This window comes from Mastomys coucha, unplaced genomic scaffold (genome assembly GCF_008632895.1).
Source record: "Mastomys coucha isolate ucsf_1 unplaced genomic scaffold, UCSF_Mcou_1 pScaffold6, whole genome shotgun sequence".
NCBI classification, from domain to species: domain Eukaryota; kingdom Metazoa; phylum Chordata; class Mammalia; order Rodentia; family Muridae; genus Mastomys; species Mastomys coucha.
The window spans coordinates 30158692-30185648 of NW_022196912.1; the positions used below are offsets into that span (position 1 = coordinate 30158692).

Consider the following 26957-nt stretch of genomic DNA (forward strand, 5'->3'; position numbering starts at 1 on the left):
AAAAAAAAAAAAAAAAAAAAAAAAAAAAAAAATGTGACCCAGATCATGTATAGTAAGGGTAAGTCTTGTTTCAGGTAAATTTTGTCTCTATTTTATACTTTGGTGTGCATGTACTGTATTATGATGAGGACATGATTTTTTGATATATTAGTTAATTTCAAACGATTTTAAAACTACTGAGGTGAGTCATAAAATTATTTGGATTCAGCTTCACTGTCTTTTTATGATGTACTAGTTATATTACTTAGTCCAGGATTTTTAATCTCCATATTTGCTCCATCCACTGCATCCTGCTCTCAAGGACTTAACCTCTGGCATACAAATGACTGGAAACAACTAGAGAATACTTAGAACATCTTACGCCACACTTATTGAAGATCACTCTTCAGTAACAGCATGTTAAAAACAAAAGGCAGAACTGGGCAATTAGATTGATTCATCAAGATATCCAATTGGAGTGATCCTGGGGAAAAGTAAGAATTAGTTCATAGAGAAACAAAATCAGAGGACCTAGAATGGAGGACAGACCTAAGCAGTCTGCCAGAGACAGAGATGGATTGCTGGGCACAAGCTTGGAAAAGAGCAATGTACAAGGGGGATAGTCTCTTGCCAATTTCCTGTGTTCTGTGAAGTTTTGCTTGCCTCACTCACCCCAACAATGAGTATCTGGATCTCCCTTTTCCTTCATCTTCTCTCAGCTCTGCCCACTGGCTGGTATACTATCCATCCCTCCAACCAGGACAGAGCAAGAGTCAGAGAAAGAGCACAGTGTCCAATGCCTGGTCCACCATATTGGTGTTCTTCATGTACTGTACTTGAAGGAAACCTTTGCCCACAGGACATTCTCACAGTAGGTGGATATCTGCACTGATGAGTTATCAGTGGCATATCCCACCTGCGTGACTAGGTGTGACTGCACTGTCAATGCACCCCAGGTTAGCATCTGAGATACTGCTGAGGATCTAAACCTAGGGCAAAGGTCACAGATCATTGCAGGAAAGTGTACTAAAAGACATCCTTCTGAACATGGAAAGAGTCACAACTTTGGAAGCTCCTTCTCTACAAATCATCCCCTAACACAAACACACCTACACACACACACACACACACACACACACACACACACACACACACACGTCTCCTCACTCTGAAGGTTCTAAAACTGGAACACAAGACAAAATTGAAGTTATTTCCTTCATTGATTCCCTAACGTGATAAATGATCTGAACCTGTGACTCAGCATGCACATCTTGATCTCATTCCAGAGACCAACTGCCAACTCCAAGAGAGTCATGTCTGACATCTACCTTTTACTCTCATGAACACAAGTGGCCAAAGCAGGGTCACTCTAACAGCAGTGACCTCATTTAGAACTTTCTTGTAGTTAAGTTGGGGTTTCCCTTACATAGGATGAAATAGAGGGCCTGGACCAGGCTTCTCAGTCACCCTAGAAGCCTCCTGTCCTGAACACAGACAATATGCCATTGTTGGAGGACATCAAAGCACCAGAGATGGAAAATTCTAGAGCAGCAAAAGTCTGGAATATTTCCCACATGTGCAGAAGAATCTGTGTGGATGAGAACAGTCTAGACCCATTCCCAAAGTAATTGAAAACCTGCTGACGGTCCAGCCACTGTGGTAGGAAGGTTGAATGATGACAGAGGTGTATGCTGCTCCTGTAGTCATCTTCAGGAAACATCTCTGCTAAGGACTGTGAACATTCACAGGTGAACATTGTGGTTTTACAACTTCTTAAAAGTTCTACACAAAAAAAAAAAAAAAAAAAAAAAAAAAAAAAAAAAAAAAAAAAAGTTCTACACAAAGTCCCTGAGCATTTCTGGATTTGTTTTACAAGAAAACTCAGGTTCATATCAGATTATCAAAGGGATAAGTAGTGAGAAAATAAGGTTGATCAGTTTTTATGATCTATTTTCATGGTAAGAAAAGTGGTCTCATACCTTAGATTAAAAGTAAGGGTGGAAGTCTTTATACTGGCAGAAACTGTCATCCATGTGCTTGTCTGTCCCAACATCTAACATTTGAAACAAGAATCCAGATAGCAACTTCTACCAATCACATTCTCTCAGCCTTGTTGAAGACTTGATTTTCTGTAGAAATATCAGTTGGGTTGCTTTGGCCAAAACTAACAATATCCATCCAGCTTCTCCAACTCTACTCCCACTGTGGCAACATGTTCAAAACAAACAAACAAACAAAAAAGAACAGCATGATTTATGGTGCAAAGCAGCTATTCCTGTCAAAAGAATGCACCCCTGCCACAGTAGATTCTGTTACTGGTACGAAACATGTAAAAGCAAAGATCATGTAGACCTTATTCCCAAGCCCACTATAGTGTTACTGTTTGAATTGGCTTACTGCGATGCAACAACCCATCTTGACTAACTGTTCATGTGATCATGCCATGTGTGTGTGTGTGTGTGTGTGTGTGTGTGTGTGTGTGAAGAGAGAGAGTACATGTGCGTGTCTGATTTTTTAAAAATCTGAATCCATGCAACTCTAAACTTTATTCCTATTCTTTTGTGGTGATGAAAGCAAGTCCTTTTCTAATTTTAGAATGTCCCTAATGGTGAGGAGCTGAAGGGAAAAAGTTTACATGTAGGAATTGTCCTCTAAATTGCTAAAGAAATGTAATTTAAGTCTAGCTGTTTTATCAAAAGATGAAGTGTAATCTAATTCCACAGGTAATAGCTTTCCAAGTAAAATAAAATGTATATATAAAACGAGATTTTGTCTTATTCGATGTATGATAGTAATTCACCTGAGAAGCAAAGACATATGAATAATTGGGTGTGTTGTGGTTCTACTTATGGTGGTATTCACCTTATGGATAATTTATATATTATCAAAACAAATTTATTTACTAAAAGTTGCAATCAGACAGGTACAAATCTGTCTGATTTATTCTCAATTATTTTAAGTTAATAAACCTCTTTATCAGAACTAGGTTATTACTCATAGAGTAATGAATAGTAGAGTTAACAGTTAACCATATCATGTGTCTTCAATTATGTAATGCTGACTGGGACAGTTGTGTAAGATTTGCACAAAATAAATTCTGACTGGCTGCTAAGGTAATTGATATAGTCATCTTTGTGACAAATGAGGCTATAGCATGACATTTTTAAAATACCCACTTAGTGCACGGCAGTGTATTTTAAATGATAATGGAAAAGATGATTAAAGTTATCTCAATGGCATCTTCCAGACAGCTGTTTTGTTGATATTACCTGGCCTGTCCTTTTGCTAAGGAACTGAGCAAGTAATCCCTGTAACAAAGAGTTTGTATTTCTAAGTCTAAACTACTATCTTTTCTGAAATATCAAAGAATTTCATTATATAAAGCTTGTAGCTTATTACTAAATCATATAAAGAATATGAAAGTACACTCTGTACACTTTCTCCCAATGTTTTTTTAAAGAGTAGAGCTAGAAAGAATTTCTCATGATACAAAGGAAGAACATTCCCTTATGACTAACCAGTCAGCAGAAACTAGAAAAGACCACTATATGTTAATGTGTATGAAGATTTTCCCTTAAACACTCACTAAACATTGAAGTGCACTGAGTTGGAGTGGATTACAGTAGTAACACACAACTTGAGATCTGTCCATACACTGAATTTCTAAGTGTGCAACACACTGTTGTAAATTGTACAAACAGCCAGTTTCTCGCACCCAGTCACCATACTTGACCGAAACATTAGCCTGTTGGTTAGTGACCCCCCAATTCCCTTGAACCTTGACAACCACTATCCCTATTTTAAATAACTCATTCTAAAAGTAGTTATTCAGCATTTGCCTTTCTGTGACTCCCTTATTTCATTTACTATAATTCCCTTATGATTCATCCACATCAGTGCATAGTAAAAAATTTGCTTCTTTTTAATGCCCAACAGAATCCCATTGTTCACAAATGTCATGTTCTTTCTCTCTCTCTCTCTTTTCATGTGTGTTAACATGAGCTTTGTTTCCATGTCTTGGCTATTGTGCATAATACAGAAATGAACAAGTACTGAGAGAGTCTCCCTGAGAAATTGAGATCAAATCTTCTGGATAAGTGCTCAAAAGTTAGGTGACTATCATATCGGAGATCAGTGTTTTGAGATTTTTCGAGTACATCTGTGAGCAGATAATTTTTCAAAACGTGAATAGGAATGGTTCCATTTTTATCTTGGTTGATCCTTTAAACTATATGTCATATAAAGGGAAACTTCCCTTTAAGAAATCCCACAGGGCATTCAGGAAGCATTCCTATCAATGCTGTGATTTAACCAAATGACAGTTTTTCGTGGAACAATAGAAACTGGGGGGTGGGGGCAGGGAGTGAACTTGTCATTTGAACAGGCAACTAAGGCTTGGGGGGAAAATAACATAAATGACAGGTGCAAGCTGATTATCAAGATATGATTGAGCATCAGCTATTTGTCACGAAAGATGGTGAAAGTGGATTCTTCTCACATTCACAAAACAAAAGAGAGAAAAGACTTCGCCAACTAATTAATTCGTTCACACGTCCAGCATGTCACATTTGAAATATTGTGCAGGACATTGTGCCAGTCACAAACAGTCTGCTGTGCCTGGCAGGCAGTAACAGAGAGTGTGTAGCTACCATTCCAAATGTTCAGAGTAACAGGGGGATGAGTGGCCAAATGAACAATTACAGTAAAGTGAACGATTATGGTAAAACTGGATATTCTATCAAGAAAGTATATACAAAGCACATGGGTAGCATTGGATGTATCAGTTAAATTTGCTAGGGATTTTTGTGGAGGCTCTACAGAGAAATCTCAGGTTGTTTGTCAGACAAATGGAAAAGGAACATTCCAGGCAGATAGACATCTCCAAGGACTCAGAGTCATGAGACAGCTTGAACCATCAAGGAAACCAAGGAGTGATTTTGTGTCTGCTGCAACCAAAGAGCAGAGAATCTGTTGCAATAGTACAAGATGGGTAGTGATTGAGGAGGCAGAGGAACTCAGGAAGAACATACTTGGGAAGTCAGCTTTCTAGGTTTAATAATTGATAGGGATGGGAGTAGTAAGTGAGAGAGGAGACTGCAGTAGCTGCTGGGTTTCCACCTGGAGAAAATAAGTACCCCTTAGTAAAATCAGGAAGATACGGAGGTGGAAGTTTGTTTGGCATTGAAGATGCTTGAAATGTTTTATTCCACAAGATATCTGACTGGTCAGCCATTGTATTCAACCATCTAGAAAGCAGGAGGGGGGTAGGGAACTAAGCTGAAAATATAAATATGGAGCTGTAAGTTAAGGAGTTGCAATATGGCATGGGGGAGAAAAGGTAAAATGGCTGGTATGAAACACTGAGCAAACACCCTCTGCATAAGCAAGGAGAAGAGAAAGTGGGACATGATGTCCTGAGAGCCAGTAGGAGCACAGGGACTTGAGACATGGACAGTGCATACAGTGACGAGAGCCACAGTATTTGCTGAGGAACCACCATGGTGCTTTCTTAGTAGCTGCGCTATCTTACATCTCTATCTACAGTGCATAAAAGTTCTCTGTCTCTATTTCCTCCCCAGCATTTGTCAACTTTTGTCTTTTTGATAATAGCCATTCTATTATCTATAGGGTGAGACGATATCTCAATATGGTAATGTGGTTTAGTGTACACACGTGCACACATGTGAGTGCATGTGCGTGACCATGTGCATGCACAAGCATTGCAGGATGCTTACTATAGTACATCTGAGTAATGCATTTGTGGAAATCAGAGCAACTTTCAGGATCAGGCTTCTCCTTCCACCTTTTGAGGTAGGGTCTCCTCTGCTTGTTTCTGCTGCTGTGCAGTGTACTCCAGAATCTCCCAGCTCTGACTCCCATCTCATAGTAGGAAACTAAGATTACAGATGTGCATCACCATACCCATCCCTTTACACAGCTTCCAGAGATCACAGATTCAGATCACCGGGCTTGAGTAGCAAAACACTTTGACTTGCTGAGCCATCTCTCAGTTCTTCAGTGTGGTTCTGGTTTTCATTTCCCTAGTGATTGCGGATGAGGAATCTTTCAATTACATAAAAACAGCTGGAGTTAGGTTAGTCGGGAAAATAATTGAGATGCTGCCACTGGGTTCACGCAATAAGTTTCAGCAATGTTAACAAGGTACTCTTGTGGTTTTGAGCAGAAAGAAGGGCTACATCAGAGTGCACTGAACTGAGAGAGAGATAGAAGTGAGGGATTAAGGTGACATGTATTACATATATCATGAAGATGTTTACAAGGAGGACAGGGAGTGATGGGTAGAGACCAGAGTCCAAATTGCTCTTTAAGATGGCAGATAAACTGGAGATATTTCATGTGCAAAGACCATAACACAGCTCATATGTGCTATTTTAGTGCTTTCTATATATGATTTCCCAGTTAACTTAGGAACCACCCTGAAAGATAATATTTAAAATTATATTAAGTACCTACCATGTGCCAGTCCGTAACTGCCAGGCAATACATGCCAGGCTAATTGAATTACTTCATCTGACCTTCACCATTCTTATGAGGGAAAAAAAATATTATCACACCCATTTTGCAGGTAAGCAAAGAGGTACAGAAAAGAGAAGAATTTCCAAAGGGCATGAAGCTAGGAAACAACACACACCTCAAAGTCCAGGCAGACGGTATCAAGATATCTCTTGTTGATTTTTAGGAGATGGAAAAGCTGATTCTGAGAAGTTAAACAATTTGCCTACTTTCACACTAGTGAATCCTGATGCCGCTGAGCACTCAAACCTAATTCCTGGCTTGGAACAACCATGTTGCTGAGAAAGCAGTCTCGAGATAGAAGAGACAGCCATGACAGGTGGGACAAGAAGCTTTGAAAACCTAAGAGGGTAAGGACACAGGCAGAGCAATTAGCCTGTTGTCTGAAAGATGTCAACAGGCTTGGGGATGCACAAGCACAGAATTAGAGGGGGAAAGAAACAATCTTAGAGATCCTGACTCCTTAGCAATTAGCAAAAGCAGAGAGGGGAAAGTATATCTCCTTAGTTGGGAAAGTTAGAGGCCAGGAGATGGTGAGAAGAGGGATGGAAATAAGCCATGTGACCATCACACATGTGTATGTGTGTGTGCGTGTGTGTGTGTGCGCGTGTGTGTGCGTGTGTGTGTATGTGTGTGTGTGCGTGTGTGTGTGTGCGTGTGTGTGTATGTGTGTGTGTGTGCGTGTGTGTGTGTATGTATATGTCTGTGTGTGTATATGTGTGTGTGTGTATATGTGTGTGTGTGTCTGTGTGTGTGTATGTGTGTGTGCGTGTGTGTGCGTGTGTGTGTGTACGTGTGTGTGTGTGTATGTGTGTGTGTATGTGTGTGTCTGTGTGTGTGTATATGTGTGTGTATATGTGTGTGTGTGTATGTGTGTGTGTGCGTGTGTGTGTGCGTGTGTGTGTGCGTGTGTGTGTGCATGTGTGTGTGTATGTGTGTGTGTGCGTGTGTGTGTGTATGTGTGTGTGTGTGTGTGTGTGTGCGTGTGTGTGTGTGTGTGTATATGTGTGTGTGTGTGTATGTGTGTGTGCGTGTGTGTGTATGTGTGTGTGTGTATTGTCAGCGCTTATCACTGACCAGAACTATCCTTCCCTACAGAATGGCTTCCTGTCTCCTCTTGCATACACTCCTCTGCTGGTTCTCCGAACACTGGAGAAACACTTACCCCAGCGTCCTCCCCACCCAAAGGACAGGAAGTGGTGGTACAAGGTCTGGTGCATCCAGTGTGGCTACCGCTAGCAGATATCATCACATCATCTTATTGTGCCTTTATTCCAAAGAAACCCAAAGAGTCATAGCAAACCAATATCTCCCCTCCCTTGGACTGTCAGACTCAACTGGTTGGCAGCTTGCCCAAATAGTGGGGAATAAAACAAATTCTGAATTAGTGAGAGAAAAAGAACAGGAGCTCAGCATATTCTTCTGCTTACTCTACACATTTCTCTGTAACTTTCTGCTGCTTTCTGGTTTTTATGAGAGTGACAGTCGAGTCGTCTGTGCCTTTCCCATGTGGATAGTACATGCAGAGCACGGGGTAGGGCTCAGACAGAAGTGCTGACAAGATGAACGACAGCCATAAGAAACAAATAGGAAGCACAGAAATGCAAGATGACCTTGCATTTTGTGAGGGGTTCTCAAAAAAAAAAAACTGCGTTCAAAACAGAAACTGGAGTTGGGAAAAGAAGTGCAGAAAGATCCCGAGAAATGAGGAAATAAGTTGCTCCTCTCTTCTCCACGCTGCCTCTTCCAGGGGTATCATTTCCAACCCCCAGGTGATCTGTCATATGATAACTCACAGTATCAATGATGGTATGTTTTTTAAAAGAGAGATTGCACAGACAGGAGCCTAGCCTGGCTGCCCTCTGAAAGGCCCAACAAGCAGCTTACTGAGGCAGAAGCAGATACTTACACCCAGCCAATGGACAGAAGCTGGGGACCCCAGGAAAGGGCTGGAAGAAGTTGAGGAGGAGGATGACCCCATAGGAAGACCAGCAGTCTCAACTAAACTGGACCCCTGAGATCTCTCAGACACTGAGCCACTAACCAGGCAGCATACACCAGCTGATATGAGGCCCCCGACACATACAGCAGAGGACTGCCTGGTCTGGTCTCAGTGAGAGAAGATGCACCAGACCCTTGAGAGACTTGAGGCCCCAGGGAGTGAGGAGGTCTGGTGGGGTGTGGGTGGGGGACATCCTCTTAGAGACAGGGGAGAAGGAATGGGATGAGTAACTGTCAGAGGGCAGACTGGGGGGGGGAATAATGACTGGACTATAAAAAAGGTAATTTTTTTAAAAAAGAACTGTGAGTTTTGTTATAAATTGTCTGTATGCTTGGCTCATGACTGTTATGGTGACAGAATAGAGCTTTGTGGCCATCAATCCTGTGTCTCTCAGAGGCAGCCTCTATATATATATACAGAGTTTAATTATAAATTATAAGCTGATGCTCCTAATACAAACAGTTATTAGTTTTTCTTTTTTTTTCTTTTTTTCTTAGATATTTTCTTTATTTACATTTCAAATGATATCTCCTTTCCCAGTTTCTCCTCTAGGGGGGAAAAACTCTACTACTCTGTTCCTTGCATCCCTCCCCCTGCTCACCAACCCACACTCTCCTGCTTCCTGGCCCTGGTATTCCACTACACTGGGGCATAGAACCTTCACAGGACCAAGGGCCTCTCCTCCCATTGATGACCGACTAGGCCATCCTCTGCTATATATTCTGCTGGATCCATGAGTGCCACCATGGTTGGTGGTTTAGTCCCTGGGAGCTCTGAGGGTACTAGTTAGTTCGTATTGTTTTTCCTCCTAAGGGGCTGCAAACCTTTCAGCTCCTTGGGTCCTTTCTCTAGCTCCTCCATTGGGGACCCTGTTCTCAGTCTAATGGATGGCTGTGAGCTTCTACTTCTGTATTGGTCGGGTACTGTTAGAACCCCTCAGGAGACAGCTATATCAGGCTCCTATCAGCCAGCACTTGTTGGCATCCACATTAGTGTCTGGGTTTGATGATCGGATTCCCAGGTGGAGCAGTCTCTGGATTGTCCTTCCTTCAGTCTCTACTCCACAGTTTGTCTCTGCAACTCCTTCCATGGGTATTTTGTTCCCCCTTCTAAGACGTAATGAAGTATCCACATTTTGGTCTTCCTTCCTTCTTGAGTTTCTTGTGGTTTGTGGATTGTATTTTGGGTCAATTTTTTAAAGATAGACATACTGGCGAAGCAAAGGAGTAACAGCAAAGCTGTCCTGTGGCTACGTACGTTGTGTGTTTACATATGTGGGGATAGAGAAATGTCCACATTAGTCTAAGTTGTGATCATTCTGGCTTTTCCTTAGAAGTCCTTCGTGTAATTTTTGGATGTAAAGATTCCTGCACTGCTACTTCTCATCTTTTTTAACTCTACAGGACAATGGAGGAGGAAGGTGACAAATGAAGAAAGGCCAATACTAGGACTTGGAGGGTGGATGGGGTTGTAGGACTGATCCTTCAAAATGTAAATCCAGCTCATAATTCATAGCACAGAGAGAAAATTGTCTGATGCGCAGGTTTTTATTTCAAGGGCACTTTTTTTTTTAAATTTTACATTGAACCATAGGAGATGTTCAATATTCGATAATTTGTGCACTGTAAAAATGGTGATGTCATGAGTAGCTCAGACTAAGAGATAAAAACAGATATTGGTATTTCCAGAGGAATCCTATCCCATCAGAGTAGGGCTACCAAAGGCTGGGCTAAGCATACAGAGAGGGTTAAGCATGGCCTCGACACATAGAGCAGTAACAAAAGTATAAGGCCAACATTTATATCGTGAATTGCCTACTATTATCATAATGCTGTGAACCTATATTAACTTATTTAATCCAGATAATAAGAACATCTTTAAAGGAGAGGACTGTGACTGTCTCTGGTTTTGCAGTGAGAACACTAATCCACAAGGATATCAAGTAACCCTCTGGAGATCACAGAGCTCCAGAAAAAGGTTCAAGCCCAGGCAAAGTAACTTTAGATGCCAGGATCTTAACCACTGGTCTATACTGCTGTTTGGACATAAAGTTATTGTCTTGGGGTGCAGTTCTAGGGGTTCTAGGAGACTTGAGCTCATGGGCTCAGAGTCCTGGAAATCATTCTTTAGTGTTCATTCTTCCTTTGTGCAGCAGGGTAAGCAGGGTGCGTGCCCCTCTCCCATTCAGTGCCATTTCTTATTCTTCCAGCATCTCTAGTCCCAGGTCCCTTTCTCTACCCCATATTTTAAATGGACACTGCAGTTTCTTCCAAATTTATTTCTTTATATAGAATTTCTCACTTTGTTGGTTTTGTTCGTAGAAAATTTAGAGTCCTTGCCATGAAAAGAGTTGTAACAGTCAACCAATACATATTGAAAATACCTACATAGATTGAATCTGGACCTTATAAAGGGTATTTTAATGAGATATAAAGGCAGCTGAAGCATGGGTATGTAGCTCTGGGAAGTGGCATTTTCTTGGTCTGTCAAGAAACACTTTGGTCTATGAGAGCAAGCCACTCCCCACACCTCTTAATATTTAGAAGTCATGTCCTCCTTCTAGGTGCTTTATGTTGCCACATAGAACCAAGTGTGGTTAATAAGGTAAACTAAGCAAACACAAACAAAAAACTTTAAAAGGGAAGTTACAGATACTAAGCCTGCCAGCCAGCATGGTCATATCAGCATGATCATATGTGTGTGTGTGTCCCACGTATGATTGAAAATCCCAGTTTTCTTAACCCTGTCCCATCATCTCTCTCTTTTAGCACCCAGTTAAAGAGCTCAGGATACTGGAAGTCATCAATAAATGCTGTTATACTGGCTCATTGATTGGCTGACACTAAGAAGGTTTGTTTTTTTTTGTTTTATCACCGAGCTTCACTTGTACTTAGGAACTTCAACACCCTTGTCCCATAAGCAAAAGAACACTAGCAAGAATATAAAGGAAAACAGCAGTATCAATGAGTAATATTAAACTGGTATTTTTAGAAACTGAAAAAAAAATTCTCAGCATAACACACGTTCTTTTTTCAATTACCCATGGAACATTCACCAACAGAAACCATATTGTAGACTATAAACAAACCTCAACAAACTTTAAAGAATCGGAATCATACAGAGTAAATGCTCTGACCATAATAGAATCAAACCAATGTTGTGCTCAGAGAAATAATACAACATTTTCACTTTATTTTGATATCATATTCTATTAACATGCCTTTTGTTCATAGGCTGGCTTGATGTCCTCAGAGTCACTTTAAAGATATGACATACAAAGAGCCAAAAAATGTTTCCTCTAACACTTCTTTGAAGAAGCCTGGCATTGCATATAAATGAACCTTTTCTAATTTCATAGCTTTTAGGTCTGTTCTTTTCTTACAAAATGGTACTTTTATGTCTCTTATTTGCTGGCCAAATCACTCACAACACTGAAGCACCACCATCCCAATTAGAGGAAAATGTGTGGCTGTGTTATCTCTTTTTATTATTTCTCTTAGTCAACATAGAAAATAACGGGCCCCATTATTACATTTTCAGATGCACAGCATTATAACTTGTGTTTTCTTTTGAGCTAACAGACTGCTAAGTTGAAGGTGCAGAAGAATCTGTAGCTCTCTGGGAAGCTGCTGTTTGATCCCTCTATGGGGCAAAGTCAACAGGCCTTATCTCACTTCTTCCTGAGTTATTCTGCAGTGGTGAACTAGCTATCTTGGTTCCGGGCAGTTGTTTTCAAGGTTTGTCCTCCCCAGAGAATACCACATGGGGTGGAGGAATCATGCTGACCAACAAGATGACACAGCAGCATTTTCCAATGGTGTCCTTTCCCAAAGCACTGGCTACAGCTGAAACTCATCTGGGAAAGCATGTGGAGGAGGGAGAGGCCACACTTAGGAACCAATCGCAAGATCATTTAGAGCATAGTCCCTGTCACTTAGTGAACTGGCAAGATCTTGAAAAGCCTTCCGAAGCCATTCCTGAGAGACACAGGAAGTGCAGGCCAATGCTACTGCCTACTCTAAGGAGCTTGTAAACCTGTTTTCAAGTTACTGTGGGCTGAGATGTACCCCCTTATATGACAAAGTCTCCCCAACAAAGTGATATAGAGGTGCTCCTTTGGGAAGTAAATAGGTTTAAATTAGGTCATGAGTACAGAACCCTCATGAAATAAACGTCCCTTTATGACAAAATGCTGGAGAGCTCTCTCCCCTTAGTCTCTTGCTATGTGAAAAGGCATCAAGAAGGTGGCATCTACAAGCTAGGAGGAGAGTTTGCATCCATGCTGCTGAAACTCCAAAATTGAGAAACTAAATCGTTAAAGCCAAACCCAAGTGGAATAAAGCATAGGTGGAAGTTCCAAACCCCAGTATCTCTAAAAAGTTTTAAGAGGTCACTAGCATGGACCCTGATCCAAAAGGATTAGGATCTTTATAAGGAGATGTTTGAGCAATGGCACACATAGGGAAAGAACTTGGGCAGAAAACAGACAGGAAGAAGATGGCATCTCCAAGTCAGGGAGAAGAGACTTGAAGAAGCATGCTAACACCTTCATCTCAGACTTCTAGAATCCAGAGTTGTGAGGGGAAAAAATGATTTGCTATTTGAACCTCCCAGTCTGCAGCACATTCACAGAACAGCCCAAGCTGACTAATGCCTAGGCTTTGTAAAGAGTCATCTAGGGGCATTCTACATGTGCCAGCATCACAGCTCATAAAACAACTCAAAATAAATCACTCAGAGATAGTGGGGCACTGAGTGAGATGATGAGAAAGACACTGTAGGGAAGAGCAGGACAGATCACTTCCATAAAGAGTGTGGCTATCAGAGATGAGTTTTGGCCTCTGGGGCAGGAGAGTGGTGCCTTGAGAAGACAGATATAAGAGTATGGGAGGGAGGAACATAGACATAGGATGTCTTCATTCTCTCCACAGGAGATCACCAGGAGGGTGGAGCACAACCCAGAAAGTAGCAGCTACTAGTCTGTCCAAATGATGGGGACAGGAAACTGCCAAAGCTTTATGGGTCTCCCACCTCCCTGTCTCTCCCTTTTTAAGGAACTTCACAGCTTCTATGCTGAGTAAAGTAGCAAACAGCTCATCAGCCTTTCAACAACAAGGGGGCTCAGTGATGCTGCCCAGGAAGTAAGAACAGAGCCATTGTCTGGATTTCAGCAGTCACCGCTGCTTGCAACTGAGATGTCCAAGCAGAAAGGACATGAAGTCCAAAGAAGTATATGATTTAAAACAATTGCCCTAATTTACTGTCTCATGTCATCTGATTTGTCCAAATTAAGTGACAGAGTTGGCCTTAAGCTTTGCCTAAAGGGCCAGCAAGTGACAGAGTGATTCCAACCACTCCCCATGGACTCCAAGTTCAGAGGACTGGCCTGGCCCAGATAAGAAGACATATATGTCATTTTATATTGACTCAGAACTGGGTTTTTTTCTGGATGTGATGCAGTGTCTCACATATCAGATTGTTAATCCAATAGGAATAATAATGCTCTGAGCAATATTGACCAAATGGCAGATGGATATCTATGGAGAAAGAAATGAGTTGGGCACATAACTGCTTGGGAAAAAAAAAAAAACCGATGAAGGCATTCAGAAGAGCAACCTCATGATAAACAGCATTTACGTTATGAACACATCAAAACAAACACAGGTGTTTCTGCTCCTTCATACTTCTCCCCTGAGAAATTTCATCAGGAAGATGGATACTATGAAATCGATAGCCCAGGAAATACCCTTAAGCCCTGTAGCCTTTGTCAGCAATGGAACACCCACCACAGGGTTTTCATGTCATCTCCCTGGGTGCCCTCTCTGGGAGTCAGCTAACACTCAGAACCTCCCTATTGTTTTCCCAACAAATATCATAAAGAATCCTGGCTCTCCTCACCCTCTTACTGAGATTCAAGATGGCAGAGTATGAGCTTTATGCCATAAAGTCAGAACACCTGAGTTTGAGTTCTAATGTACCTATTTATATGGCAGGTGGTCCTGAAATATCTTTTAAAACAGGTAGCTCCAGGTACCTCACCTACAACATGTATCTTAAAACACACAGTTATTATAGAATTAAAGGAATTAATGGACACCAAAGCAATCAAGTTCAATCCTGTAATATGATAACAGCTCATTTCCCTGGGAAGAGGTCAGCCACAGCACAGAGATGCTAGTGTTGCTCATTTTATATATAGAGAGATAGATACAGATAATTACTTTTTCTTGGTGCCTATACTTGTAAATTAAAACACTGGAATTTGATTTCATTTAGGGTATTTTTTGCCGTGGCTTTCTCACTTGTGAAAAATGATGGTTAACAATATCTATCTTATAATTTTTTAGCATCTGATTATTAAATGAGGTCATTTATGCTCAATGACAATAAATAGGACAAGAAAGTGTGGTATATGCACACAATGGAATTTATCCATAAAGAAAAAATGAAATGATTAATGAAGTAATTTTTAAAAAGCCAGGTCCAGGGAAATTGATGGAACCAGTGGTTAGTATGTCGAATGAAATAAACCAGACTCAGAAAAATAAATGCCACATTTTTCTTTCACATGGAAAATCTTGGATCAAATGTACATTTATTTACACATCTACATAGTATATCAAAATTGAACAGGGAACTGTAAGGGGAGACAAAGAGGTGTAAAGAGAGAGGAAGAACAAGAGAAGGTAATAAGGACAAAAAAGACAAACTATGGGGTATTTTCTCTCATGCACATATCTAGAATTAAATACACACATAAAAAGAGAGCAGGGGAGGATTATTGCAGAGAGAAAGAGGAATAGCAGGCGAAAAGGAGAGATGGAGGGAGGCAGTAGGGGATAGATATTACATAAGAAAACCCCACTGCTGAGTACAACTACTAGAAATTAATAAAAACATAAGTAAATGAAATTACATATGAAAAGAAACCATCACAATGTTTGGACCTTGGTAAATATTAGGGTTTTTAAAGTATTTTCAATGCTGAAGTATTTTCTGTAGCTGCTCTGGAGCAGAGAAATAAAAAGGCCACTGAGGAGCCCCCAGTCCCCACTGAGAAGCCCCCAGTCCCCACTGAGGAGCCCCCAGTCCCCTTCGTGAAGGATCTCCTCATTTCCTTGGTTTGTCTCTGACCTTCACTTCCCAACCCCACTCCAAGATTTACTCCTCCCATTCACCAAAAGATAATCATCTCAAGGTGCTTGTTACCCCTTTGTTTCATTCCTGTGTTACTAATGCTTTCCATAAGAGATGTTGATCCACTTTTGTGTCTTATTTCTCCTACCACACATTCTTTCTAAAGAAAGGGGGAGAAAGTCATTCTCGGGGCTCTCTGGGCTCCAAAGGAGCTAGTGCCTTCAGTTTCAGACACTTAGAATGTCTTTTCATTCCTCCTGAAAAGATGGGATCTCAGGTCTGTTCATGCAGGGGCAAACTCTTATGGGCCAGCCTGCTCCTACCACTTTGGAAAGCATTGGGTAGGGCAGAGATTAATAATCAGCAATGCTTGTCATTAAGCAACATTCTCCTAGGAACTAGGCCACACCTATGAGCAAGGAGGCAATAGAGGCACTTCAGAGCCTCTTCCCAGCTCACAGAACCTAGAAATTTCTCAGGGCAAGGCTAAAAAGGAATCCTCTATATAACATTAACTCAAAATGGATTATAGACTCTCATGACAAGCCTAAAACTGTCAGCTTACCAGGAGGAAACACAACAGCAGATTTGCTTGACCTGGTTTTAGACAATGGCTTTTCTGAGATGCCACCAGAAGGACAAGCGGTAGGTGAGAAGAATAAATTGGACTTCATCAAAATTTAAAGTGTGTAGTCTGCAAATCAAGTTAAATGACAGTTCAGATTGAGAGAAAATATTTACAAACCCTGCATCTGATAATGGACTTGGATAGAGAACATAAAACTTTAGAATTTAACAATAAAATGCCCAAGGAACTCAATCAAAGATGACAAAATCCAAGAAGCTGAGGAAGAAGGATTTCAAGTTGGGAGAACCACAATGAGAACACATCTCAGAGATGATGATGATAATGATGATGATGATGATGATGATGATGATGATGATGATGATGATGATGATGATGAGACAATAAGCATGTTTTTAAATGTTTATTCATTTAATACTTGAAAATGCTTATCTTGGGGCTGGAGGAATGGCTCTACTGTTAAAACTACTTGCTGTTTTACCAGAGGACCCGACTTCAGTTTCTAGTTCCTCATCTGACATCTCACAACTGCCTGCAATTCCAGCTCCAGGAGATCTCATACTTCCTTCTGGTCTCTGTAGACACACACACGCACACACACACGTACAGGTATAGGTATAGGTAGGTATAGGTATAGTTATATGTATATGGGGAGTGAAGATAGAGGAGGATGCACACAACCATATGTGGACGAGCTGGGTGCTCTCCCTTTTACAAACCCTTAAATGCTAGCTGACTAGAGTGCTACTTAACCTCTTCAAATTCCATCAGTCAGTCAGGCTATTAATGTTGCCCAGGTATTTAAAGACTGATGAGCATGCATGTTGTAAGGAGAATTATTCAAGGACCTCTAGCCCTTTAAGACCCCAAACCTTTGCATTTCTGTGATGAACTAAAGAATAATATTCATTCTAAATTCAAACCCACAGAAAGTCAATTACATTTTTTCACTTTCATTAAGCAATAAATTATAAGTAACTATACTGATACTAATTAAAGAGTCATCTTTTTAGAGCAATCTCTAAGCAATTTTATGAAGTCAATATAGTGCAATTAGCATGGAACGAATATTCTAGATTGTAAACTAGGTGAACCCAGTTCAGTGATTGTCATGAAAAAAAAATGTGTTTCTAAATCATGTAAAGCAATGACAAAAACAAAAACAAAAAAAAACTTAATTGTCTCAATCTCAGTTTCTCCATTCTAAAGTAATACAATTAGTTTCCAGTTGATGTCTATGATCATCGCTACCTCTGGGGCTCCTAATTTCTTTTACTACATCTTCTTTCACAGCTCTTAACAAGGAGCCTCCAACCCAGTGCTCATGGCTCTCTTATAATCTACAGTCTTAAAGCCACAGACACCACACTCGGTGTCAAGTATATTATGTGCTGTTATAGTAACCTGCGATAAAAATGATGACTCTAATTAGTCTGGCAGACCTAGCCCTGGTCCTGGCCCTGGCCCAAGCCTGGCATATTGTGCTCCCTCCACCCCTTAGGTCACATGTTTCTCAAGAACTCCAGTGTATTGGCTACATCACAGACTATCGGTCCCTTCACACATAATCCTAACTTGCTACCATCTTCAGTAACACCACTCACCCAATGACTCAATTCTGACCCAGTATTCAAGACCCAGCTTGGATTTTATCCATTCTGGACTTGTAGATGACACTAGTCCTCTTCTGTTCAGCTGTATTGATGCCATACGTACAAGTTTGGGCTATACTCAGGATTTTGAGCTCCTTCTCACTTGTAAGCCATCACAGGATACTGTTTGGGGGGGTCCCCAAAACCTGACAGACTTACTTATGTCTACAGCTGTCTCTTCCTAGCACAGGTCTTACACTTCTGAGCAGTGTCCTTTTGGCTTTAGTCTTATGAAAATGTAAAGTCATCTATTTTAATAAAGATGGAGCCATATAGTTGATTCAGTAGGTATATACTTGCTGCACAGATTTCTGGAATCCATGGAAGGAGATGGACATGGTAATGCATGTGAATAGACTCTGAACTCTTATGACAGTATGGGAGACAGAGAATAAAGAATTCTTCAAATGCTCATGGGACAGCTAGCCTGGAGTACATAACACATCATCAAGCAAGAAAGACCCCATCTTAAAGCAAAGACCAACTCTCAAGCTTGTTCTCTGTCCTCTACACACTCATTGCTACACACCCCCACACAAGCACACATGTGTGCACACACACACATACAAATAAACAAATATTTTAAGTGATTAATAAAAAGCAATTAATGACATAAAAGTGAATGAAGTCAAGGTAGGGATGAAACTTAAATCCAAACTTGAATAAGAAATTTCAGAGGCTATTATTGATGTGTTCTATTGTCTTGTCCCTGGAAAAGTCTGTCTTCTCCTCCCTCAGAAATCTGTTAACCTCTACCTTGTAGGCAGCATGAGTATGATCTTTTCAGAATTAGAGAGCCTCTCAGACATACATCATGTTCAGGAATTCTGAATCCTTAGCCTGAGCTTCTAACCATAACAACATTTAGAAACAATGTGCTCCATATATCTATTTCTTAATTCCCCAACCTTCCATGGAGTTACAGCAGTCAGTTTTAGGTATAATAGGCCTTGGTGATCATCTTTCCACTACAGAAAGAGACCTGACACCAGTCTCAAAGGCTACTCCATAATCCATGCTTGCAATTCCTTCTTCTCTCATAGCTTCAAATTCATTACACATCTCAGATCCAGATACTAAACACATGTAGCCATGTTGAGAAGTTCTTACGAAGGCATGCAGAAAAAACACAGGATTGTGGGACATGTAACAACGGTGCCTGTCCTTAGCCGTGCTCTCCTTCATCTGGCATGAAGTACTTGTGCTTAGGAAGCCAAGAGGATGGATACTATGCACATTATGGTCCTTGTCAGCCAAACTTACTTCTCCAGAAAGTAAGATAATATGAAAACAAGTGAAAAAAATTAAAGAATGCTACTGGCTAAAATATAATTAATTTTGTCAGCACTAGACCCTATTTATCATGCATGTGTGAAGACCCTTCATGATTCATGTTCCATACTGAAATTGATTGGGAAGAAATTAGGACCAGAAGCCATGAAATCTACCTGGAATGGTCCCAAGGAAAGGCTCCTTTCAGGAGCCAGGAGAGAGGGAGTGGAAGGATGATTTGAAGTCAAGATAGAGATAACCCCTACCCCGGGGAGCTCTCTACACACTGACTCCTACTGTCCTCTGACCCTTCTCCCTAGGAAAAACAGCCACCTGACATTCTGACCTTATCTCTTGAGTAGCAGAATAACAGAATAAAAGTGCTTGGTTTTGCTTCCTCATGGGAGATTAATAATCATTCACCTGTCGTGTCTCCATTTTGCTGACACTGATCTCCATTAGAGAGCCCCCCCCAGTCATTCACCAAATGCTCCCCTTTTATCTTGCTGTGTATGAGTATGTGAGCATGTGTGTGTTCCTATATCTAGGTGTGTGTTTACATGTAGTGTGTGTGTGTGTGTGTGTGTGTGTGTGTGTGTGTGTGTGTGTGTGTCAAGCATGCTTTGTTATTAGCATGTTCTGAATTGCTGGGCATGGTTCCATCTAAAATCTCTATAATTCTTGAAATTTACTTCCTAGCCTCCAGGCATCATTTGCAATTATAATGCTGTCATGAGCAGAAAAGAGATGGCCTAATTAATCATTGTCCATGCCAGTCCCTATTTACCACAGGAGTTTTGCTGTTGTTTTTGTAACAGCCTGGCTGGGAATAATTTATATCAAAATGTATTTCTTCATTTTATATCACTGAAAACGTTTACTTAGCATCATGGTCACTGTACATAAATTCTCTGGAAGCAATGGGGTATAACTAAATGGCATAGATTCATTTATTATATTCAGCAAATTACATCTGAGCAGCTACTCCAGCACTCAAGCCCCACAAGCTCAGAATAGCAGGCTGCTGGGGACATTAAAAGCCTCTATGTTCCCCTGAACTTGGTCACCCACAAAAAATCAAAATGAAGAGTCCGCTCCAGGGGTTCTAACTGTGTTGTTTAACGTGATCTGGCTCCTTGAAATTCCATTGGTCATATGACTTTCTAATAGAAACTCCAGAGCCCTGTGATTATTCAGTTGATTGTCCAACCCACAGAACTTTGCGTTTGTGAGCTGATAAGTCATAGTGACTAGCTGAGATTAGTCTGTGCGTAATGACAGTGACAGCTACTAGCCAGCCTGCTTTAGCAGGGTCTCCATTTTCTTTTGTAAGAGTAGTAATGTTAAGCATTCAGAAACCTGAGATGTCAACTGGATGATGAGTCAGGATCATGATCCCTCACAGATGCCCTCCTCACATACCGCTTTCCCTTGGCCTTGAGTAGCCACCTGTGTTCTGTTAATCTCTGCTTGTATGTTGTGGTTACTGAGTTCAGACAGGTACCCAACAAACATGCATCCACTGTAATATACACATAAAGAGTGGTACCCAATATCCTTTATCAAATGCCTTTTATTTCCCAGACATCTTGCTGGATGGTTTCTGTTTCACATCCTTTTCCTTAATTTTCAAAAAAAAATCCTAGAAAATAGATACTATTAATCCTGTGGCCACACAGAGACCTAGAAGGTTGATGTCTTGCAAACCTCCCTTGGAGCCCCCCCTCCTGAGCCAAATATCCACATAGTATGTGGCCTCTCTAGGGACCAGAATTTTTTCCGCTCAACAAGTTGCTTTACTCTAGGGTCTCCTGGCTCTTCATTCTATTTGAAGTCTCTCCTCAAACTGGCCTTTGAAATTTCCAAGTTGTTCAGTGCAATGATCTGAGAAGAGCTCTTCTTAAGAGAGACGGATGAAGGTCTCAGTGGTGGTCACAAATACCTCCAGGTGGCTTTTAGCCAATCATCTAGGCAGATTTTGTAATTTAAAGAAAATTGGCATGTGGCCCTTTCAGCATTTCTGAGCATCCTCTGTCAGCTCAGCACTGTGACATTTGCTGTGTAGTGCCTGTGCACTGGACCCTGTCCACAAATAAGAACAGAGACTGAGCCCCAGCCTAGGGGACACTTTCCAAAGGCCACCAAGAAAAGAGAAAAAAGCTGAACTCAGTACTTCAGAGGCTCGGGCTTTTTCCTGTAGAGATGGTTCTGAGCATCCAACCATCTCAGCATCTTCTCTGGATCCAGGTTATTGAATCCATTCTTCATACCCAATTCGTAGAAATTGCATCCCCCACTGATGCTGACAATAGGCTTCATCTGTCAGCAACAGAGAGAGTCTGGACTTTCTTCATTTACTATAATCCTTCTCCTTCTCATTTCTGTTTCTAACTATTCTCGCCCAGTTCCCCTGGAGCAAACATGTAAGGGAGAAGCAGAACCAGTTTCCCAAACATTAACAGTGTTAGTCCCATGCTCAGAGAAATGAGGCTTCCGAGTAATAACTTTACCTGTCCTTTAGTGCTCTTGGTCTTGGCTAGCCTTCAGGTGAGACCTCTAAAATGACCACCTTTGGACATGGACATGCACAGCCCAAAGCAGCAAACCACTAAAGGGAGTTTAGCTGCCCATGGGGAATTTGTGGCTACAGTCAACATCTCAGTGAGGGCAGATATGAAGAGTCAGGTGCAAAGAATGACTAAAGGTTCTGATGAGTCTCTTCTGGGAAAATGGGAGGGTGCGTGTGCTCATGGGAGGCCGTCCATAGCTGATGCTCTAGAAGCATTGGTCAGACTCATCAGAACATTTGAACGATCTCACAAGAAGCTTGTCACATATGGCCATATCATGAATCAGGCACAAGTGGCACACTGTGGGTCCTGGACACAAAGTACTTGCCCTGTGACCAAGAAGACCTGAGTACAGCCCTCACTGGATAAAGACAGGGACAGCATACTCTTGGAGCCCCAGGGATGAAGACTTGAGAGATGCTGCCTCAAAAGCTAAGGTGAAGAGTGATTTTGAAAAACACTCAAAGTGGCTTACAGCCTCTGTATGCAAGTATACGTAGGTTCTTGCACATCTACACGTGCATGCACATGAACCTAAATATACATGCACACACACACACACACACACACACACACACACCCCTGACATACTGTACCAACTTTTATTCCAAGGCTACGATCTTCCCAAATACCCCTCCAGCTCCAAATACCCACACAGATTAATGTTCGTCACGCCCTAATTTAATTGCTCATCTGCAGCTCCCTCTCTGGGAGGCTGATTACCCCGCCACTAGATTGGAAGTGCTTAGACCACCCAGCCCAACTCAGACATTCGCCTTTCCAGACCATCACGATTCCACCCCAGCAGCTTCCTTCTATGACTGGCGCTGCTCACAGTGGACTGTGGGAGCTCGTCTCCTCTGGGACCCCCCTCTTCACTAGTTTTCTGCGAGACTTGGACACCAAACCCAAGCACTCACCAGACTTTCCGGGTTGCCTCTCCCCCTTTCTCTACTCTCCTCGCAGCCACCTGTACTAGCTAAATTAGTCAGGATCGGACTATTTATTCAAAACCAAAGTCCACCAAAATGGGAAGGAACTTAGGAAGAAGTCTCCACCAGTACACTAAGAACAATTTTCTATAGGGCTCCATAGTCAGCAGGAGCAGGGTACAGGGTACGACATTGTCCCTACGGTTGGTGTACTGAAGAAAGTCAGAGCAGGCTTACAGGATAGTAAGTCCACTATCCACCGCCTGAGACCCCCGTGAGGAAGAAAAAAAAAAACAAGTTCCGGGAAAAGCCCCAGGTGGCAGTGGCTGAACCAGCAGTGAGACCCCCATCAGATTCAGTCTTATCCACCTAGAAACGAGCTTGTATGGAAAAGCAAACAGGCCCGGGCCGTGCCCTTTGGACCTTTGGCAATTCTCCTTAAGCCAGCGCCTCCTATAAATAGAGCACTTTTCAAGGGGCCAGACATTCTCATCAGTGCCTGCGGTGAATCAAGTACCTGCCTGAGAGCAGCCTCGGAAGACCCTGTAGAGCCAGCAGCGGGGCTAGGCCTGTGGCCAGGCCACAGCCAAGAAGCCACCCCACCCATCCATCGGCCATGGGCCCACGGAGGCCTGCCCTGCTGGTGGCGCCGCTACTGCTGCTGTTCCTGTTGCTGTTCTTAGACACCAGCGTCTGGGCTCGTGAGTTAGGGTGGAAGCCTGGGAGAAAGCCAACGTGGGGACAGAGCGCTGGGTTGTACTACAGACCACCAGTTACATCAGGGAGTAGAAATTGGTGGCAAGCTGGCTATTAGATAGCTTGGGCTAGGTGAGAGGAAAGGCTACCGCAGGGGTCCTAGGGAAGGGGATGATGAAAATGAAAGCGAGCTAGCTGTTGGCTCCTCCAGGCTCCGGGTGAGGGCACTAGATGAGAGAGGTAGAACGAAGGCTCTGGATAACTCTAAAATAAATAATCAAGGCTGTGAGGGGTCCCTCCTGTCAGCCCCTGGAACCCACCGGAAAACACGAGAAAGCCAAGGGTTCTCCTTTTCTCTTACAGAAGATGAAGTCCTGGAAAACTTCAGCTTGAATTGTCCAAGTAAGGCATTTCTTCACTAGATGTCTTGGGCATCTATCTCCTACCCTGATTCTCCTCTCCGTCCACCCTCTTCTGCACCTGTTCCTAAGGACCCTCCTTCCATTTAGTATCCACATGCTCAGACTAGGAAGCACTGTTCAGACCCCCCCCCCCCCCCCCCCCGCAAGCGAAAGCAAAGGTTTTGAGTCTCTGTGTACCTAGCCTCCTCCAGCAAAGGATCTCCACTCTTTCTATATTGCCCTTCTGGTCTGTTCGAGGCTTGGTCCCAAGGTGGGGTAGCGATGAAACTGTGAGCACTGTAGAGAGACATTACTGTGCTGTTTATCACTGACTAATCATTGATTCAGAGTGTGTGAGGATGAAGAAATGCTGACTTTAACCTTTGTGCGGAACTCCAGACCCCTCCACCCCTTCCTATTTACTCTACCCCAGGGGTCAGAGGATCAGGCTCTGGGGCAATACCCAACTTCCTCAGAGAGCGCTAGGGTTGGACTCTCCTCTGATGGGGCAGCATCTCCATCTGGTGGTTATATGGCAGTACTACACCAGTTCCTAACCAATTATTTTTCTCACAATCACAAAATTCCTGTCATGGACAGTGGAATCTTCTAGAAGTTTCTTCTTAGGAAGGAGTTGTTTGGAAGTCAGCCAGACATTCTTAACAACTAACTTTGTCTCGAGTACTTCATAGGCTCTAGTCACATGATAACATCTTCAAACTGAGAAAACACTTAGCTCTGTCCCTTTGATAAATTAATTTTTCAAAGGGCCTTCCCATGGATTTTTGCAGCTCTATTTAATCGATGCTTGGCCCTCCCTTTCGTGTACTCTAGACGATCTATTCAAGGAATCCCAAATGATTTAAACACCCAAATCAGCCAAAACAGTGGCGATGTTAAACCTATAAAGACAAGTGATGTGTAGTGCAGAATCAAGCACAAGTAACTTGTGCTCAATGACCTTTATCACCTGTGCCACTGTCCCACTCTGCCCAGCAGCAGCTGCTTTGGACAGTTGTTTCATCTTCGGGGCTGACTTATTTCCTCTTCACTTTAGAAGATGCAACTCGATTCAAGCACCTCCGAAAGTACGTGTACAACTATGAAGCTGAAAGTTCCAGCGGTGTCCGGGGCACTGCTGACTCCAGAAGTGCCACCAAGATCAACTGCAAGGTATGGAGGACAAGGGCTGGAGGAACATACAGCTGGAACCCAGCCTTGTTCCACCAGGGGCCCCTCATAGAACCTTCTAGCACTTCCCACCACATGCTGGAACCCTCAACTGACAATACCCCACCTGAATGAGGAGACTTCCAAATTTTCCAAGTAAAATTTCCCAGCCAGATTTTCCTCCCATTAGCTTCCAAAGTGTAATTGGAGGGCATTGTCTAGGAAGCCAGTGGGATTGACCTATAGATCTGACCATGAGAGAGATCCAGTGAGTACAAAACAGAAGGTGGTCCTCGTAGGAGAATGCTGGGCATGCAGCATTTATGGTGTCAAGTATAATATGGAGAAACATTTAAACACCTGGTTTGTTCAAATAATATTCTACTTCTCAAGAGACTTGTTAGACTCCTGTCTGTCCTCATAAAGCATAGCCAAGGGCTGCTTTTGAGGTCTGTGGAGGGAAGAGATGCCTATTTGCTAAGTTACCCTCTTCCCTCTCGGGATCTGTACAGTCAAACGCAGTGGGCATGGGCCACCTGTGGACATTTAAGTTGAATAAATGCAACTTTTGTTCTCACTAGCCATATTTCAATGTAGCCAACATCCACCTGTGGCTCATGCTGCTACATTACATCAGACAGCACAAACATGGAGCTTCCCCATCATGCTGGAATGTTCTTAAATGGTTCCAGACAACAACCAAGGGTTCGTTTCAATTCTGCCCATGTATGGAGCTTTCACCAGACTCAGTTTGGGGAAGTGATGTCAGGAAAACGTTTGATTTTCCTGCTTGCTTTTTATTTTTGTTTGCTTCGTCTTGTTTTCTTAAGTCTCTCTCCTCTCTGCATTTCTATTAAACAATCACCTCAAATTCTTTACGGGTAAAGTTAGTAAATTTAAAACGAATGCAAGGACACTCACCTTTCCATGCACAGGGGCAAACATAGACTTCTTAACATAGGAAGAGGAAAGCTAAGCTGAAGCACAGGGATGCATGAGATGTGTTCAGAGCCGGTGGTCCTGGAGACTCCATGGCCATGTTCCCAAATACTTTTCCCTCAATGTCTTGATTGGAGACTGGGCTGCAGGAATAGTTCCTATTCTGGATGGAGGACCTCAATGAATTACTACTTCTCATTCTCAGGTAGAGCTGGAGGTCCCCCAAATCTGCAGCTTCATCATGAGGACCAGCCAGTGTACACTTAAAGAGGTGTATGGCTTCAACCCTGAGGGCAAGGCCTTGATGAAGAAAACCAAGAATTCTGAAGAGTTTGCAACTGCCATGTCCAGGTAAGGTGCGGGGTTATATCTTTTAAGTATCTGAGCTTTGTGAACGATACAGGAGTTGACCTTGGTATATGTGCATATGCATGGGTCCTTGGAGTGTGTAAGCTCACGTCAGGCGAGCCTCTGAGTGCTAACATTTGTATTCAGTGCCCACCATAGATCAGGATGCGGTGAAGTTTTCACATCTATCTAAAAGAGGGAAGTATTATTGACTCTCCTCTACTTAAGTTCCCTTGATTATCATTTAAATTGTTCTTCTAACAGATCTCACGGTTGAAGCACTTTTGAGACTATAAAGCTGAGATGGTTTGTTTAAACAAGCGAGATCTTGTTTATAGAATCGAACGAGGAGGATGCCTGGGGGTCTTCAGAGTGGATCAGGCAGCAGTTGCTGCTCTGAGATCCTAAAGGCTGTGTGGACCCCTGTGTGTTTTTGAGAGTGTGGTGTCTGTTCAACACAGGGCAAAGGGCAAGCAGGACCTTAGCAGTCACCTACCCGTGACTGCTATGCAGCCACTGTGCACAGGAGACCAGTGCTCCCATTTATAGCTGACATCTCTCCCAACACATCAGTGACAGTGCAGTACAATCTTCAAGCATTTTCAACACCACCCTTGCCTTACACCACTTAGGTTAGGAAGCCTTAAGTGTATGGAACACAGGCAGATGCAGGGATGTTAACATGGCAGTACAGGATACCTTCCGTTGCCTTTTCTTTTTCTTTTTTTTTTTTTTTTTT

At 42.3% G+C, this 26957-nt stretch overlaps 1 protein-coding gene and 1 long non-coding RNA gene across 2 annotated transcripts in view; both read left to right on the plus strand.

The window, feature by feature from the left end:
- LOC116080354 overlaps positions 1–7915 on the plus strand; it is a 50949-nt gene extending 43034 nt beyond the window's left edge. Inside the window, exons 2-3 of the long non-coding RNA XR_004114416.1 lie at positions 6680–6832; positions 7612–7915. This is a non-coding gene — a long non-coding RNA (uncharacterized LOC116080354). The remainder of the gene's footprint in view (positions 1–6679; positions 6833–7611) is intronic.
- A 15265-nt stretch (positions 7916–23180) lies between these two features.
- Positions 23181–26957, plus strand: part of Apob (apolipoprotein B) — a 38548-nt gene continuing 34771 nt past the window's right edge. The window contains exons 1-4 of the mRNA XM_031355760.1: positions 23181–23365; positions 23724–23762; positions 24819–24934; positions 26076–26221. Coding sequence (XP_031211620.1) covers positions 23281–23365; positions 23724–23762; positions 24819–24934; positions 26076–26221 — 386 coding nt within the window. The 5' untranslated portion in view covers positions 23181–23280. The remainder of the gene's footprint in view (positions 23366–23723; positions 23763–24818; positions 24935–26075; positions 26222–26957) is intronic.